General features: G+C 44.5%; 1 protein-coding gene across 2 annotated transcripts in view; it reads left to right on the top strand.

The window, feature by feature from the left end:
• Positions 1 to 19,389, top strand: part of EPHA10 (EPH receptor A10) — a 682,002-nt gene that overhangs the window by 559,890 nt on the left and 102,723 nt on the right. For both annotated transcript variants that reach the window (XM_044284653.1, XM_044284654.1), the window contains exons 9-10: positions 17,267 to 17,452; positions 17,840 to 17,901. In XM_044284653.1, the coding sequence (XP_044140588.1) occupies positions 17,267 to 17,452; positions 17,840 to 17,901 (248 nt within the window). The remainder of the gene's footprint in view (positions 1 to 17,266; positions 17,453 to 17,839; positions 17,902 to 19,389) is intronic.

Genomic DNA, 19,389 nt, shown 5'->3' on the forward strand with positions numbered 1-19,389 from the left:
GGGTGTACTCAACATGATCCCCTGCGTACAGACTGTGGCAGGCCTGGGGCAGGTAGGGGTGTTTTACAGACCTGCGACCTACGAACAGCTCCTCGCGGTATTCATCCTTTGCTAGGGAGCCACTTCCGCGCTCGATGGAGAACCATAGGACGGTCCAGCCGGCATCTCTCCAGTTGCGGATCTCCTGGCCGTGTATAGTCCAGAACCTGGATGACCCAATTCTTGATCGGCTTTTTGCAGTCCCACATCGTTTGGGCGTGGGCCGTCACCACCGGTGGTACCATGGGATTCAGCTGGGGAGAAGGACATCTCTTCCTGGGCGTCAGAGTGGACGCACCAGCCGCATCCGCCACACCAGCCGGACACGGCGGACACCGCGGCCTCTTTCTCCGGGTTCCACTGTACTTGTGCGAGTCTCACTTCAGAGGCGACTTGCACTTCAGGGTCATCGCCCCATACCATCTCTCCCCAGTTAGGCCTGAGAGGATGCACCATCTTGTCTTCCTCTTGCTGGCTGGGTGTCATGCCCCACTCTGACCATGTGCGGAGGTCAGCCAGGATAGCAGCACGAGTTTAGTGATTGCTTTGGAGCTGTGCTGGATCCGCCTCTCTCAGGTGCACTGGGTGGGGTCTTTAGGTTAAATAGCACACTGCAAGTGCCCTGAGCGGATTATACTGTTCATTCTGTCTGGGAAGTTTGGAGAGAAGGTTGGCTGTCTGTTCCTGCTCTCAGAGATAAGTGTCATTGCTTGTTCGGTTGTTTGCGTCTTCTTGTCCATCCAGGTTCTGTGCGAGCAGACTGCTCCTATTTCCCCACTTCACCATCTTAGGGAGTTCAGGGTTTTTGTTAGCCCAGGCTGGAGGACACTAGTACAACTACCTTCAAGGTCTACTGTGGGCTGAGCAGTGCAGGGAAAGAGGTCAGGGATAAGCTAGGAGGTGACCCTTCCCCTGTCTCTCGTCCAGAGCCTGGTTGGTGTGTTGTCTTTGATACTGGGTGTACGTCCGCCGTGACATTATAATCCGCCATACTGTGACGGCCATTGCTCAGCGCTTTTGTGATGGCGTCAATTGATGCACTGGTTGACCACATGCAGGGTTTATCCCTAGAGGTTGCGGATCTGCGTAGTTCGGTCACACAGTGTCAGAAGGTGCTGGCAACAGGTACAGGTCAAATTGTTGGGGAGCCTAAAGTCGGTCTTCCTGAGAAATTTGCAGGGGGTACTGATGATTTTTTTCGCTTCAAAGAATCATGTAAGTTGTACTTTAGATTGTGCCCATTTTCTTCAGGTAATGAAGATCAGAGGGTGGGTATCATCATGTCTTTGCTTAAAGGGGACGCGCAATCCTGGGCTTTTTCTCTGCCGCCCGATTCTCCGGCCCTCCGGTCGATGGAGGAATTTTTTAAAGCCCTGGGATTGATTTACGATGACCCAGATCGAGTTTCGATGACAGAATCAAAATTACGTAACTTACTACAGGGTAAACATACTGCTGAGGTTTACTGCACAGAGTTTAGGAGGTGGGCTACTGAGTCAAGGTGGAACGACCACGCGTTACGTAGTCAATTTTGTCAGGGCTTATCTGAAAGGTTGAAAGATGCCCTGGCTTTTCATGAATACCCAGATACTTTGGAGAATGCAATGTCTTTGGCTATACGCTTGGATAGACGTATCAGAGAGTGGTGTAAGGGTCCCTCAGTGCAGGGTGCAGTGTTTCACCAGCTGCCCAGGGTGATATTGCTTGTTACTCTGGGGTAGGGGAGGAACCCATGAGGTTAGGTCAGATTTCTGGCCATTCTGATAGCAGAGACTTTCGAAAAGTGCACAATCTATGTTTCTATTGTGGGAAGAAGGGTCATTTTATTTTTTCTTGTCCTTATGTTAAACCACAGGTAGAAGAGAAAAATAAAAATAAAAAAAACTCCCCTCACACTTGGTTGTATGAATGGTGTGGTGGAGCAGACGAGTATGCAAGCTCCCTGCAGTTCCCGTTTTCTCCTTTCAGCTATGGTGGCGCTAGAGTCTAGAAATGTGTTTGTTGATGTTTTCCTTGATTGTGGTGCTGGGGTGAATTTAATTGACTTTCTTTTTCTTCAGGACCTGGGACTTAGTACTTGCACGTTAGAGAACGAGATTCCTGTTTTTGCAATTGATTCTTCCCCTCTTTCTCAAAGGAGCCTTACTCACATTGTTCATGGTATTCATTTAAGGGTGGGTGATTCACATGTTGAGATTATTTCTTGTTTTGTCATGAAGGATTTGTCAGCGCCAATAGTGTTGGGGTTGCCATGGTTGTCTAGACATAACCCAATTATAGACTGGCAAGCAAGACAAATCATTGGTTGGAGCAAGTTTTGTTCGGATAATTGTCTTGTCACATCTATCGCTGAAGTGTCCATTACGGCCTTGCCTCAGTATCTCTCGGATTTTTCGGATATCTTTTCGGAGGGTGGGGCTCAGGAATTGCCCCCTCATCGAGACTATGATTGTACAGTGAATCTTATTCCGGGGGCTAAGTTGCCTAAGTCTCTCAACCCGAGAGAGAGGCCATGCGAAAGTATGTCGCCGAGAGTTTGGCAAAGGGTCATATCAGACCATCTAAGTCTCCAGTGGCAGTAGGTTTGTTCTTCGTGAAGAAGAAAGATGGATCTCTGAGACCGTGTTTGGACTTCCGGGAGTTGAACCGGGATCCATATCCCCTGCCTTTGATCTCTGATCTTTTTGATCAGATTGTTGGAGCCAAGGTGTTCTCCAAGTTGGATTTGAGGGGAGCATACAATCTGATCAGGATCAAGGAGGGGGATGAGTGGAAGACGGCCTTCAATACGCACGAGGGTCATTTTGAGAACCTGGTAATGCCTTTTGGGTTGACGAATGCGCCAGCGGTATTTCAGCGATTCGTCAATGATATTTTTCATCACTTGGTGGGGAGGTTCGTAGTAGTTTACCTAGATGACATCTTAATTTATTCTCCTGATCTGAAGACCCATCAGGATCATGTGAGACAGGTTTTGAAGATCCTTCGAGAGAATAAGTTATATGCTAAACTAGAGAAATGTTTGTTTGCGGTGCAAGAGCTTCCGTTCTTGGGATACATGCTTTCTGATTCCGGTTTTCGTATGGACCCCGAAAAGGTCCGGGCAGTTCTGGAGTGGGACCGACCGGAGAATCAGAAAGCTTTGATGCGGTTCTTGGGGTTTACGAATTATTATAGAAAATTTACTTCGAATTATTCCACCCTAGTCAAACCCCTTACTGATATGACCAAGAAGGGCGCTGATGTCTCTGTCTGGTCGGATGAGGCATTGCAGGCCTTTTCGGCCATTAAGGAGCATTTTGCGTCTGCTCCCATTCTGGTGCAGCCGGATGTTTCTCAGCCATTCGTGGTGGAGGTTGATGCATCAGAGGTGGGGGTTGGGGCGGTGCTTTCGCAGGGTTCTTCTCCTGGCAAGTGTGCCTTCTTCTCCAGGAAGCTCTCGGTCGCCGAGAGGAATTATGATGTTGGAGATAGGAAATTGTTGGCTATCAAGTTGGCCTTTGAGGAATGGCGTCACTGGTTAGAGGGGGCATCCCACCCCGTTACGGTGTATACAGAGCATAAGAATTTGGCCTACCTGCAATCTGCCAAGCATCTGAACCCTAGACAGGCCAGATGGTCATTGTTTTTTACCAGGTTCAATTTCGTGGTTACCTTTCGCCCAGGGGTCAAGAACATCAAGGCAGATGCCTTGTCTCGCAGCTTCCCTGGGGGAGGTGATTCAGAAGATCCGGCGCCGATTTTGGCAGATGGGGTGGTGGTCTCCGCTCTGTACCCTGAATTGGAGATGGAGGTATTGGGAGCTCAGGAGGGGGTTCCTGGTTCGTGTCCTCCAGGGATGTTGTTTGTTCCTGAGGGCCTACGATACAAGGTGTTCAAGGAACATCGCAATACTGTTCTCGCTGGACATCCTGGTGGTAAGTCCACCTGTGATCTGGTGTCCCGGAGGTTCTGGTGGCCAGGGTTATGTAAGAGTATTGAGAATTACGTGACAGCTTGTGAAACCTGCGCTCGGTCAAAGGTTGCTCATACTCGACCGCCTGGTTCACTTCTTCCATTGTCTATTCCATCTCGTCCTTGGATGCATTTGTCCATGGACTTTATTATGGACCTGCCGAGTTCCTCCGGGAAAACAGTGATTTTGGTGGTAGTCGACCGTTTCAGTAAAATGGCTCACTTTATACCACTAACGGGTCTGCCTAACGCTAAGACTCTTGCGCAGATCTTTGTGGATAATATTGTGAAATTGCACGGTGTTCCTTCAGATGTAGTCTCTGATAGGGGCACGCAGTTTGTCTCCAGGTTTTGGAGGGCGTTCTGCTCTCGGCTTGGCATTCAACTTTCTTTCTCGTCGGCTTTTCATCCACAGTCGAATGGTCAGACGGAGCGTACCAATCAAAACCTGGAGACCTACTTGAGGTGCTTTTTGGCTGAGAATCAGGAGGACTGGTCCTCATTCTTGTCCTTAGCAGAATTTGCATTGAATAACCATAGGCAGGAGTCCACGGGTAAGTCGCCATTTTTTGGCGCATACGGTTTCCATCCTCAGTTTGAAACCTTTTCTGGGACTGGTTCCTCTGGGATGCCAGAGGAGGAGAGATTCTCTTCTGCCTTATTCTCCATCTGGCGGAGGATTCAAGGGAATTTGGAGAAGATGGGTGAGAGGTATAAACGAATGGCTGACAAGAGACGTGTGACTGGTCCGGACCTGTGTGTGGGTGATCTGGTGTGGTTGTCCACTAAGAATATCAAATTGAGAGTGCCATCTTGGAAACTGGGTCCAAGATTTATTTGTCCGTATAAGATTTCTGCGGTGATCAATCTGGTGTCGTTTTGGCTGGATCTTACACAGACTTGGAGGATCCATGATGTCTTCCACAGGTCTTTGCTAAAAAAAAATATGTTAAACCGGTGGTACCATCGCCATTGCCTCCTCCTCCTGTTCTAGTCGAGGGAAACTTGGAGTTCGAGATCTCCAGGATTCTCGACTCGAGAGTTCTTCGGGACTCCCTCCAGTACCTGGTGCACTGGAGGGGATACGGTCCTGAAGAGAGGATGTGGGTTCCGGCGTCTGATGTCAATGCCAGCCGACTGGTGAGGGCCTTTCATAGGTCCCATCCGGATAAGGTTGGTCCGGGGTGTCCGGAGGTCACCCGTAGAAGGGAGGGTACTGTCATACCCACTCTGACCATGTGCAGAGGTCGGCCAGGATAGCAGCACGAGTTTAGCGATTGCTTTGGAGCCGTGCTGGATCCGCCTCTCAGGTGCACTGGGTGGGGTCTTTAGGTTAAATAGCACACTGCCAGTGCCCTGAGCCGATTATACTGTTCATTCTGTCTGGGAAGTTTGGAGAGAAGGTTGGCTGTCTGTTCCTGCTCTCAGAGATAAGTGTCATTGCTTGTTCGGTTGTTTGCGTCTTCTTGTCCATCCAGGTTCTGTGCGAGCAGACTGCTCCTATCTCCCCACTTCACCATCTTAGGGAGTTCAGGGTTATTGTTAGCCCAGGCTGGAGGACACTAGTACACCTACCTTTAAGGTCTACTGTGGGCTGAGCAGTGCAGGGAAAGAGGTCAGGGATAAGCTAGGAGGTGACCCTTCCCCTGTCTCTCGTCCAGAGTCTGGTTGGTGTGTTGTCTTTGATACTGGGTGTACGTCCGCTGTGACACTGGGACAACATTGGTAAGGTGGGCGGATTCTTGAGGGCGGAATCTTCACTCTCTGCACTGAGGCTGGGCAGTTCCCGGTGGGCAGGGCTGTCATTTCCCACTCTTGGGATGGGCGGTTCACTGTTTTCCCGTTCTTGTGATACAAGAAGAACATACGCCATCATTAGCAAAGATGGCAGATTAACCCCTTGGTTGCAAGTGTGCACAATCCGGCACCTGTTAATCCAGGATAAATGTAGCAAAGTCATTTTTCATGGGGTTTTCTATCAAATCTGTAGGCCTGTATCATAAAGGCACAAAATTAAATTCTGTTTGTGATGCCAAAATTGCAAAAGGCGCCTCTCCCCAGGGTCCTCTATAGCGCCTCCCAGGTGTAGGAAATGCTGAGTGGATTGGTGCGGACTATCTGTTTCTTTCTGTGTCACGGTGCTCCTACCTGGATACCGCTGGACCCCAGGCTTTGGATCTGAAGAAATAAATATGGGAAATAATTAAGGGATTGGAAAGAATAACTTGAGTCTTCACCTTGAGATGAAGTTCAATGGCAGCTTTACTTTGAATAAACATTTCTTCCAAACAGTTTACCGGCATTGTCTTGGCTTTAACATTAAACTGGCAGGCAAACTCAACTCTGCTCTATCCTTCTCTCCCTGTACTGACAAGCTTACTTGGTAACGTGGCTTCTTTTTTATGCTGCACTTCTCTCTGTAGTCGGACTTATGTCTCAGCCGAGGATCCTGGCTCCTGCGGCTTCTATGCTTCAGCCTCCCCGGCCAGCAGAGCTTTAGGTGCACTGGCTGGCGTGGGCACATCTAGCAGAGATGTGCCCCTGCACACCCTTCCCCTTGCAGGGGGTAAACTATACCTGGAGCTAACTGGTCCCTACTCTTCCTTCAGGAAGTAGGGCTTGCCAACCTCCATACAGAGTGGGGTTACAATGGAATGTTTGCTGCCATCTGCTGGTGAACCAGGTAAATTGCACATGAACAGTTACATCACATTAATACAAATGCACAGTGTTGAGGGACCTGGAAATAAATATATAGGCAATATACATGATTGCCAATAAAGATAAAAGCAAGGTGCAGAAGTGGTAACACCACTCTGGGGTGTTACAAATATATAAAAAATAAAAATATATGTATTTCCCACAAGATAAGAGCTGAACAGTCCAAAAATCGTGGAGTGCTATTCTACAATTATAATGAACTAAACACCATGTAAGTAAACACCGTCACTTAAAATAAAAGGCTTCAAAAACTGCAATTACATAAACCCTAACACATCATGAAGATCCCGACATAGAAATAATATAATCCTGTAAAAATGAGCCAAATATAGTAAAACAGGTCACTGTCACTATAAATAAAAAGGCTATAGTAACTGCTATGGTAACATTAATAGCAGGAAACATTCCAATAGTGACCACCTATAAAGCCTTTAAAAATAAAGTGATGTATGCCTATATACAGATAAATTAGTAAGGTGCTAGCCTAGAAAATGAACAAAGTCTTACCCCTATAGGACCAGAGCCCAACCTCTACACGTGTATTGCGTGTACTGCTTCATCACAATGCACTCTCCAAGGTTGTTGAAGTTTTAACATCAGCCTGCTTTACCTATGCTTCAGCGGCTACGTGTCCACAACCATCATGTCACTGCTACATGAGGCTGGGACTGAAACTTAAAAATGTAAAAATAAAAAACAGCTGACCATTGGACCATGCATAGAAACAAGTAGCATAGTAACATAGTATATAAGGCCGAAAAAATACATTTGTCCATCCAGTTCAGCCTGTTATTCTGCAAGTTGATCTAGTGGAAGGCAAAAGAAATTCCCCACTTAAGGGTAGAAAAACTTCTTCTTGACTCCAATCAGGCACTCAGACTAACTCCCTGGATTAACAACCCCTCTCTAGTAGCTATAGCCTGTAATATTATTACACTCATCCAAGCCCCTCTTGAATTCTTTTATTGCACTCACCATCACCACCATCTCAGGATGAGAGTTCCATAGTCTCACTGCTCTTACCCTAAAGAATCCTTTTCTATGTTTGTGTACAAACCTTCGTTCCTCCAGACGCAGGGAGTGTCCCTTTGTCACAGTCACAGTCCTGGGGATAAATAGATGATGTGAGAGATCTCTGTACTGACCCCTGATATATTTATACATAGTTATTAGATCTCCCCTCAGTCGTCTTTTTTCCAAAGTGAATGACCCTAATGTTGATAATCTTTCTGGGTACTGTAGTCCCCCCATTCCAGTTATTACTGTAGTTGCCTTCCTCTGAACCCTCTCCAGCTCTGCTATGTCTGCCTTGTTCACAGGAGCCCAGAACTGTACACAGTATTCCATGTGTGGTCTGACTAGTGATTTGTAAAGTGGTAGGACTATGTTCTCATCAAGGGCATCTATGCCCCTTTTGATGCAACTCATTATCTTATTGGCCTTGGCAGCAGCTGCCTGACACTGTTTTTTACTGCTTAATGCACCATTCTTGTCCATATTCCATTCAAGAATCATTAATTTAAGTGAATACGTTTGAGAAACAAAAAAAAGAGATGTGACTGAATGCCATAAGGAGGTCCTCTTATATAAATATAGTCCCAAATACCTTTCATTAGTTATAATTAGGGTTGAGTGAACACCTGGAAGTTCGGGGTCACTGGGTTCAGCCGAACTTTGCCGCAAAGTTCGGTTTAGGGACCCAAACTTGATCCGAAATTGACCCCGAAACCCAATGAAGTCAATGGGGACCCAAACTTTGGGGCACAAAAATGGCTCTAAAAAAGTCATGGAAAGGTCTAGAGGGTTGCAAAATTAAGCAAAAATGGGGTAAGAGCAGGACAATTGCCCTGCAAACAAATGTGGATGGGGAAATGAATTAAAATAGCATAGAATTTTTAAAAAAAGTGAAAAATAATGATCTTGAACTAGGTGGCGGAGGTCATAGTGGAGTAGGAGTTTGAGGAGGCGGTGGACGTGGCCTTGTAGGTGGAAGCTATTTTTGTAGTTTATTTTATTTTCTATTAATTTGGGAAGACCCCAAAACATTGGGAAATATAAAAAAGAAAACAAAGAGGTAGTGCTCTGGAGTATAACAATGGCTGGGTGCGGCCGGTATACTTGTCTATTCTGCACAAGGTACGGAAAAGTCCTGTGGGATCCATGCCTGGTTCATTTTAATGAACATGAGCTTGTCCACATTGGCTGTGGACAGGCGGCTGCGCTTGTCTGTGATTACCCTCCTTGCCGTGCTGAACACACATTCGGAATATACACTGGCCGCAGGGCAGGCCAGCACCTCCAAGGCGTAAAGGGCAAGCTCAGGCCATGTGCCCAATTTGGAGGCCCAGAAGTTGAATGGGGCAGACCTATCAGTCAGCACGTTTAGGCGTGTACACACGTACTGTTCCACCATGTTGCTGAAATGCTGCCTCCTGCTAAGACTTTCCATATCAGCTGGTGGTGCTGGTTGTTGTGGCGTGCTCGCAAAGCTTTTCCACTGCTGCTGCTCGCACAGTCTCTCCAGTATGTGCAAGGGGGAGTTCCACCTTGTGGGCACGTCGCATATGAGGCGGTGAGCAGGAAGGCCGAAGGGCAGGCAGGCGAGCAGCAGCAGTGTGAGAACGCCGAAAGCGTGCACAGACGGACCACACTTTATGCAGCAGCTCTGACATATCGGAGTAATTTTTAAGGAACCTCTGCACAACCAAATTCAGCACATGTGCCAGGCAAGGGATGTTCGTCAAACCGGCTAGGCCCAGAGCTTCTACGAGATTTCACCCATTATCGTACACCACCAGGCCAGGCTTTAGGCTTAGTGGCACCAACCACTCATTGGTCTATTGTTCCATGCCTGTCCACAGCTCCTGCGTGGTGTGGGTTTCAAAACAGCCTGCTCTCGTTTCCCCCTGGCTGTGCTGAAGTTGGTGGTGAAGGTGTTATGCTGACCAGATGAGGTGGCGGTAGAGGAGGAAGTGGCAACAGGAGGCAAAGAGAAACATCCTGCAATCCTCGGTGGCGGAAGGACATGCGCCAAACTGCCAAACTGCCATCCAGCTCAGGCCCAGCTGCCACTGCATTTACCCAGTGTGCAGTTAGGAAGATACAACGTCCCTACCCGTGCTTACTGGTCCACGTATCGGTGGTTATGTGGACCTTGCCAAAGATGGCGTTGCGTAGTGCATACCTAATTATGTCCGCCACTTGGTTGTGCGGGGCGGGGATGGTTCGCCTGAAAAAGTTGTGACGGCTGGGAACCATGTACTGTGGGACAGCCATCGCCATACGTTTTTTAAAAGTCTGTCTCCACCAGACGGAATGACAGCATTTCAAAGGCCAGGAATTTTGAAATGCTGGCATTCAGGGCCAGGGATCGCGGGTGGGTTGGGGGGTACTTTCTCTTTCTGTCCAGTGTTTGGAAGATGGACAACTGAAAGCTTCCATAGGACATTGTGGAGGTGCTTGGTGACGGTGACGAACGTGGTGGAGTTATTGCCACATCCTCTGATTGCGGGGTGGCAGGTGCCACTGTCACTCCAGAGGGGGAGAAAGAGGCTGAGACTGCAGCAGAAGAGGGACCAGGAGGAGCCTGAGATATGTTGTGGTTTTTGAGGTGTTTACTCCACTGCAACTTGTGCTTTGCATTTAGATGCCAGGTCATGCAGGTGGTGCTCAGGTTTAGAACATTTATGCCTCGCTTCAGGCTCTGATTGCACAGTGTGCAAACCACTCGCGTTTTGTCATCAGCACATTGTCTGAAAAACTGCCATGCCAGGGAACTCCTTGGAGCTGGCTTTGGTGTGCTCAGTCCCTGGGTGCGGTGGGCAGTAGCAGACATACTGTCTAGGAGACGACCACTCTGCTTTTGCACCCTGCTCTCTCTTTTGCTGTGAGGCTGGTGCTGTGTGACCACCACCTCTTCCTCCAAACTGCACATGTCACTCACATGACCTTGATTCCATGTGGGGTCTAGGACCTCATCATCCTCCACATCATCTTCCACACAATCTTCACCCCTGCCCTCCTTGCCGGTCTGCACACTGCAGAAAGCCACAGCAGTTGGCACTTGTGTTCATTTGGGCATCTCGCTGGCACAGGTCGACCATGTCCTCTCCCTGTAACAGGAGCTTCACCAACCCCAGCAGCTCCACGACCATGGTCAAGTCCCTCATTTGATGCTCTCCTCATTCTTTGAGGTCACCCACTGAACTAACAGACAGATTAACTATATTATTTTCTCTGTCACGTATGCAGTGCAGGTTTACTTCACGCAATAAATGGGTATATGATGTGCACCTAACTAACAGACGGATTAACTATTATATTTGTGTGTCAGGAATACAAAGTACAATTCAGAAAGAAATATAATAACAGATGTTGCAGATAATGGGCACATAGTGAATTAATTTGAGTATATCAAGAAGAAAAATAATAAACGTGCTTCTAAAATTACCTTTATTTCTATTTTAAGGGTAACAGGGCAACAAACCCTAATAATAACCCAAAAATGTGAACGAAGGGCTCTCGCCTAACAAAACAGATTAGAGACAAATATACTAACAGGGCTAGTACAGGTAGTAATGAGCATATCTGGGGTAACAGGTTGAACCTAAGGGTATAAAAGAATCCTATCCCTGTTCAGCCCTAGGAGTAATATCTGCCCAGGGATGCCCCCTGATGGTGGAGGCACCCTGTCCTCGTGCCTAGAGGCTGAAAAAGCCCTGTTAAAACCCTGCATTAGTGTACATATCCGATGTGTACATACAATTTGGGTAGAAAACCTATAAAAATATATAGATGACACAGAAAATAACAACCCCGATGTGTTTCGTCCTCATCTGGCAGTTCATCGGGGGGTGGTCAATATAAGTATTTGTAGGGATGATACAGTAGATAAAAAATAGAATACTTAGCTCCCTGAAGTCACATGTGGGGTTGAGATATATGGAAGACCATGTCAGCAGATACAGACGCCTGAAAAATTTTGAACAAAATTGTCACTCCAAGCTTATATGGTGTACGTAGGTTGTGAGAAAAAGGCTGCACTTACTGGCATGGAATACCCACAGTGCCTCGCATGCTTATGTTTGGGGAGCTATTGTGGCTAGTGAGAAGACGCCGGCACTCAGAATTTAAGCCCGGCGCCACATGAAACTTCCGGACACCGGAAAAGATACTTCCGGCCAGTGGAGCACATGGATGAGGCGCAAGTATGTGACTTATGGTACTTGGAGCGCATGTGTGGAACTCAAGGCTCCGGATCGGAAGTAAGGAAGGCGTGAGGTCCAATATAGGAAGCGAACAGGTGATTGTACCATAGACGCTACCAGAAAATACTTGTAATAGACCCCTGATTTAAAATCAACATGATAAGTTTATAAACTTAGTGTTACTAGCTACATTTATGTATTGGATGGGGAGAGAAGTGGAAATTGTTAATACAAAGATGAAAAATTAAAGGGACCCCATACGTCACATTTTTGGGTTATTATTAGGGTTTGTTGCCCTGTTACCCTTAAAATAGAAATAAAGGTAATTTTAGAAGCACGTTTATTTTCTTGCATTGCACCCACACACAAAAAATTGCCGTAGGTCACCCACAGAATTAACAGCCAAATTTATGATTAGCTTTCTGTGTCAGGGGTGCAAAGATTGTGTATTGCACCCACTAAAAAATCGCTGTAGGTCACCCACAGAATTAACCATATAATATAAATAACCGCGGCACTCGTATTAATGGATAAGTGATGATTTTTTTATTATCTATCCAGGAAATTATTAAATAAACTCTGGCCAACGTTTCGGTCTTCGAGACAGAAACGTTTTCGGTTTCGAGACGGAAACGTGGCCAGTGTTTATTTATTAATTTCCTGGATAGATAATAAAAAAATCATCACTTATCCATTAATACAAGTGCCGCGGTTATTTATATTATATGATTATCGTAACTACTGCTGAGCACCAGAACAAAAAATAGCAGTGCCGTCCAAACAACTTCATATTGGAACCCACAGAATTAACAGCCAGATTTATTATTAGCTTTCTGTGTCAGGGGTGTTAAGATTGTGTATTGTACCCACAAAAAAAAAAAAAAATATTGCATTAACACTGTCCCTCACTTCAGTTGCCTGCTTTCTGTTCCTTCACTACTGAAAGCTGATGGGCGGTGCTACACGGGATCCAGCTTATATAGAGGCTGGATCACATGATGCACCGGCTAATCACAGCCATGCCATTACTAGGCATGGCTGTGATGGCCTCTAAGGGCACACAGCCTAAAAGCTTGATGATTGGCTGCCCTGCAGCCTTTCAACAAGCTTTATTCAATGCCCGAACACCGAACTCGAACCCAAACTTTTCAGGAAAAGTTCGGGTTCGGGTCCAGGTGCCAAAAAACCTGTCCTAATCACACAGCAAGAACAAGTTACTTCAGAAGATGGAGTTAAAGAGCTGCCTCATCATCCTCTCTGCTTTGCTTGTCAGGGATTATGATCCTGAATAAAATTTATTATGATCTTCAGCTGAATCTATGTAGGAATGGAGTTCATGAGGAGACATGAAGAGGGGAGGTGCATCAGCACTTGTATGCAGTCTCCATAAGGAGCAGCAGCACTTGTAAGCAGTTTCTATTACCACAGTCTGTCCAGTCCGACCTCTCTTTACATGAAGATGAAGATCATAGTCAACTGTATTCAGGATCATAATCCCTGACAAGTAGAGAGGAGGATGAGGCAGCACTTTACCTTACTACTCGGAAATTAACCCATCCTGCTGTGTGATTAGGACAGGTTCTGTGTGCACTAATAGTATGGTGGCCATTTTATTTCTCCTAATCGCTCCCCAGACAAAACAAGCCATTATAACGAATGAAAGGTATTTGGGAATATATTGATAATAAAATATTATTTAAGCATTTTTATTTTCCTAATTCCCAGAGAACCCCTTTAAGATGGTACTTCATTATAGACAAACTATTTTAAAACATTGCTGCAGGGGCAAACAACTAATTGCACCTGTCCCTGGCAGCTGATTTTACTGGGGAAAGCAGCTGTCAGCCAGGCATCACCTCTACATTTTTCCTTCACAAAACTCATTTACAGAGAGTCAAAAGATCCCCTGCACATTTAACATAGAGCGCTGAATATTTTATCCTCAACATTAGTGATGAGCGGCAGGGGCAATATTCGAATTTGTGATATTTCACGAATATTTTCTAGAATATTCGTAATTTATTCACGAATTCGAGATTATATTCTTGATTGCGAAAATCGTCAATGTAATATTCGCGTACTGCATGCAAAATACAGGCGTCACTTATGCTATATTTTTAAAGCTGGTATAAGTTTTCTGAGGCTGGAGAAAATGGTTGGCACGGAAGAACATTACAATAGCTTTATATGCAGATAGTGTGCTTCAATATATTTGCGCTTGCGAATTTTCGGCAATTAATGATGCGCATATTTTTTGCAATACGTGCAACTTCTGACATCACAGCACTATATCTTTAGCATGTATGTATGGACAGCAGAACCTATTACATTGCCTAACACCCTGCACTGAAACCTATAAGATACACTATAGATCAATCTAACCTACACTGACTATCTTCCCCTAACTATCTGAATTATATATATTAGTTAACTGTCTAATGTAATACCACAAAGCACAGAGCACAGCAATGACACTTCTGTCTCTTTCATAACTGCAATAGACTTTAGAAAATGGCTGCTGGGGAGGTTCTTATATACTAGGGGTAGGCAACTTTCCTATTGGTTGCTAGGGATGTTGCTAAGCTGTAGCAAAGCCTTCTCATTGGCCCACAAGCTAGAAGAAGGGAGGGATGATCACCTGATGTGTACTGTGTTAAAAAAAAATACAAAAAATAATAATATTTGTCATTACGTATATATATAGCACTGTATTCTAAATATTCGCAAATTCTTGAAGTGCTGATATTCACGATAGAAATTCATAATACGAATATTCACACTCAACATTACTCAACATACCTAGATAGACAGGTAAAATACAGATATATTGAACCATGGCTGACTGCAAGCATTAGTGTGTGCGGTTTGTTTCATTGAGCAGCAGAGACCATAAAGACATCAGAACAGAAGGTTAAGTAAGTAGGCCTCGCAGTGAGTGAGGAAATCAGATAACTGTGATAGAATGAAAGAAGATGATAGTGACAAGTGTTCAGTGGCAGTGAGGACACTGGAGCTGTCAATAGATTTGTTCAGGTCAGCAAGCATGACTGCATAAATTTTACAGAAAGGGAAGTACTTGAGCAACTGAGCACATCTGATAAATGTTCAGGTCTTTAATTGCCATTACACATTTATGACATATTTATCCTTTTCAGTTGTCAAGATAAAGGTTATTTTTGTGTGCTTGTGCCAAATCCACAACTATAAGCATTAATAAGGAGACGGTCTCATTTTTTTTCTGGGATTAAAGTCTTTTCACCCACAAAACATTAGTGAGATCAAGCACTGAAGCTGGGCAAGTTCATTCTTCAAAGAGAAAACTAACCTCAAATATGTTTTAACATACCACAGAGACATGCCAGCAGATCACATCATGTAGTACGTTAGAGAATTCAAAAACTTCAGAGACCCTAACGCTGGGTTCACACCTGAGCGTTCGCGATGGAGCGCTCTGTATGCGCGATTGTACGGGCGTTTGCAATCGCGCATACAGAGACAAGCGAACGCCCATTGTCGCGCGTTCTCGAAAGTCTATGTACGGGAACGCGCAACAAGACGCCCCAAATAAGCTCATGTACTACTTGGGGCGACGGGTGTTTTACAGCGCGATAGTACGCGCTGAAAAACGCCCAGGTGAGAACCATTCCCATAGGGAAGCATTGGTTTCTCCTTGTTGAGCGTTTTACAGCGCGTAGGAACGTGCTGTAAAACACTCAGATGTTCACACGGGCGTGACGGATTGGCTCCGGATACTTTTAGGGTGCATTCCGGATACTTTTAGGGTGCATTCAGTGAAACTCACACTATTTTGCAAGCAAGTTCAGTCAGTTTTGTCTGCAGTTGCGTTTAGTTGTTTAGTTTTTTCGGCCCGGGTGCAATGCGTTTTGATGCGTTTTTCACGCCCGTGATAAAAAACTGAAGGTTTACAAACAACATCTCTTAGCAACCATCAGTGAAAAACGCATCGCACCTGCACTTCCAGATGCAATGCGTTTTTCACTGAAGCCTCATTCACTTCTATGGAGCCAGGGCTGTGTGAAAAACGCAGACTATAGAACATGCTGCGATTTTCACGCAATGCAGAATTGATGCGTGACAAACAACGCTCATGTACACAGCCCCATTGAAATGAATGGGTCAGAATTCAGTGCGGGTGCAATGCGTTCACGTCACGCATTGCACCCGCGCGGAAATCACGCTCATGTGAACCTTATACCTCCTGTGGCACCACTCAGAGGGTTTTATCAAAGAAAATTTCTGATACAAGACTCTGAACAGACTTTTTTTTAACCAAATGACACTTTTTATGTCATTGACTGACATTTATAGCAGAAGAGCAATTTTGGATGGATTTCCTTAATCTAGTTTCTGCCTTACCCTGGGTTCACACCTGAGCGTTTTACAGCGCGTTCAAACGCGCTGTAAAACGCTTAAGACATGAAAACCAATGCTTCCCTATGGGAAGGGTTCACACCTGGGCGTTTTACAGCGCGTACGAACGCGCTGTAAAACGCCCGACGCTCAAACAAGTACTTGAGCTTCTTTGGGGCGTTTTGACGCGCGTTTGTGGCCATAGGACACTGCAGTCAATGACACAAACGCGCGTCAAAAGCGCGTTTACTATTACAAAAAACGCGCATAAAAACGCGCGACAAAAACGCGCGTAAAACGCGCGTTTGAGGAACGCTCAGGTGTGAACCTAGGGTTAGAGCTTAGAGTTCCGAAGTACAAACTCATCACTACTACTAACATATTGTGTATTTTTCATCAGTAGCTTCTGAAACATAGTTTTTGAGGTGCCAACCACAGGATCCCAGTGGCAAAATATACATTCTTCACCAATTATCCCTCAGGGCTGTCCCCTTTCCTTTGAGGCCACTGCATGTGAGTGGCAAGTCTGCACCTGATAGGGGATAGGGGTGAGTGTCACTGTGATATAGAGCCACTCACCTCTGCAAACTCATCACATGTTGATATCAGAACACAGATTATATACATTATCTATATACACTCAATCGAAAAATGTTACAGGTACCGTATGTACTTTTGCAATAGAAACAACATAAATCATCAACAAATCTATGCTTGGTTATCGTTCGAAGAATATTTGTGCCTTGTGCAGGGATTGGCATAGGTAGAGACATTTTAGTGAACATGAAAAAGACTATTATTATCTAGGAACCAGATTCTGACTGATTGACTAAAACAATGGCTTCATGGCTAATGCTGATACTGCTTGATACCGACTCGAGGGGCCAAGGAAGTATACATATTACTTTTTATAAATGTACATTTTTGTTGCTGGTTTATTTTTTCTAACTAGTCTAATCTAATCCTGATTTTAGGAGAATATGGTGAAATATGTAAGGGTTGTTTGAAACTTCCAAGCAAAAGAGAGCTTCCAGTAGCCATACAGACCCTGAGAGCAGGCTGTTCAGAAAAACAGAAGCGCTCATTTCTGGCAGAGGCGAGCATCATGGGACAATTTGATCACCCAAACATCATACGCCTTGAAGGAGTTATCACTAGAGGTAAGAATGAAATAACGATAGATAGGAGAAATTCTCCTTGATAGTTCACCAAGACAGGTTCCTCTTAAATTGCAAATTTTATTATCTTTTCCATTTCATTTTGCTTTATACTTGTGTTACTCTGTCCAATTGAGAGCTAACATTTGGCATGTTTTCTTGTTTGCAGCTTTATCAACTTTATATATCTCCTCATGAATTTTTTGTATTTCAAATCATTTCCTTTATATACTGCATTTCCACCAAATAGCTCATCCCGAAATCTCTCGAGTCTATCATACTCTAGTTTCATAGTATAACCTTTAACTTTATTAGATCCCACCCTTTTCTATCCCTGTGTTATTATCTGTATATATTTGACATTCATAAAAATGACTTTCGACTTTATAGGTAACACAATGATGACGGTTATGGAATATATGGGCAATGGCGTGCTGGATTCATTTATAAGGGTATGTATGTAGGCAATTTTAAGCTAAAAAGAAAATTAATAAATACAGTATATATTTTATATTGTCCCATTAACAAATATTGTATGTTTTTGTGTGTTTAAGGATCCCATATCTGATTATTCTTTTTGGTAAAATAGATAATTAAATTGTGTGTATATATATATATATATATATATATATATATATATATATATATATATTACGTTCAAACTATTTATCTATAGCATCTACTATGGAGCCTAACAGCTATTTTTGTGATCATTTCATTGTGGCGGAATGAGGGTAAAAAGGAAGAGATAGTGGTAAATTCAATAAAGGTCAAATATTCAGATGCATTTCATGTGCAGTTTTAGGTGGTCCAGATAAACTGGGGCACCATTCCAGCCTTTGCTTTAAGTCCTCATGGTTGCCTGCCTAAGTTTATTTATGTTAAAGGGGTTGTCTCACTTCAGCAAATACGTAGCATTGATCATGTAGAGGAAGTCAATACAAGGCACTTAATAATGTGTTCTTATTACCCATATTGCTCCCTTTGCTGGCTGGATTAATTTTTCCATCACATTATACACTGATAGTTTCCATGGTTACGACCACCTTGCAATTCATCAGTGGTGGTTTTGCTTGCACATTATAGAAAAAAACGCTAGCCTATTTGGTTATTTGGTTGCCAGGATCTTTGGAGTGCGCATAAGGTAGTGCCTTTTCCTATAGTGTACAAGCACGACCACCGCTGACGAAATGCAGGGTGGTCATGACTAGAGATGAGTGAATCAAAGCTGACAAAGTAGAATTCAATCCGAATTTCAGAAAAAAATCGATTTGCACCAAAGCCGAATTTCCTCAAGCTTAGTGGTAACAAATCGTATTTTTTTTTCTAAAGTGGCTGTTGCACGTGTAAGGACATGGAGCAAGGAACTCTGGGATCACCCATAATGCCATGCATGCAGCCAATCAGCAGCTAGCCAGCCCCTGTGATGTCACAACCCTATAAATAGCCTCAGTCATCTTGCGCATTTATGCTGAACAGGGTTCAGTAGGGAAGGTCACAGCCTGGGTAATAGGAACAATCCGATTACACCTTGCTGCACTGACTGGGGACCCAAATTGCCATTATACAGCTCTGACATTCCAGCAAACCGTTCTTGTTATTGGGGTGCAAGTGCTGCTTGATACAGGTATTAACAGGGTTTATTACAAGGAAATATTTCTACATCGTATTTGCCCTTGTGCAGTGCAGTTATATTAGTGGGGAAATAAGGGTTTATTTCAGCCCTTTTTGTTGTGTATTAGTGGCAAAAGAAAACTATATTTGCTGTTCAGCGGTGCAGTTATATGTTCTAAAGCCCTTTTTGTCGTGTATTAGTGGCAAAATGAAAAAATATTTGCCATTCAGTGGTGCAGTTATATGTTCTAAAGCCATTTTTGCCATGTATTAGTGGCAAAAGTAAACTATATTTGCATTCAGCAGTGCAGTTATATGTTCTAAAG

Source organism: Bufo gargarizans, chromosome 3 (assembly GCF_014858855.1).
Source record: "Bufo gargarizans isolate SCDJY-AF-19 chromosome 3, ASM1485885v1, whole genome shotgun sequence".
Taxonomy (NCBI): Eukaryota; Metazoa; Chordata; class Amphibia; order Anura; family Bufonidae; genus Bufo; species Bufo gargarizans.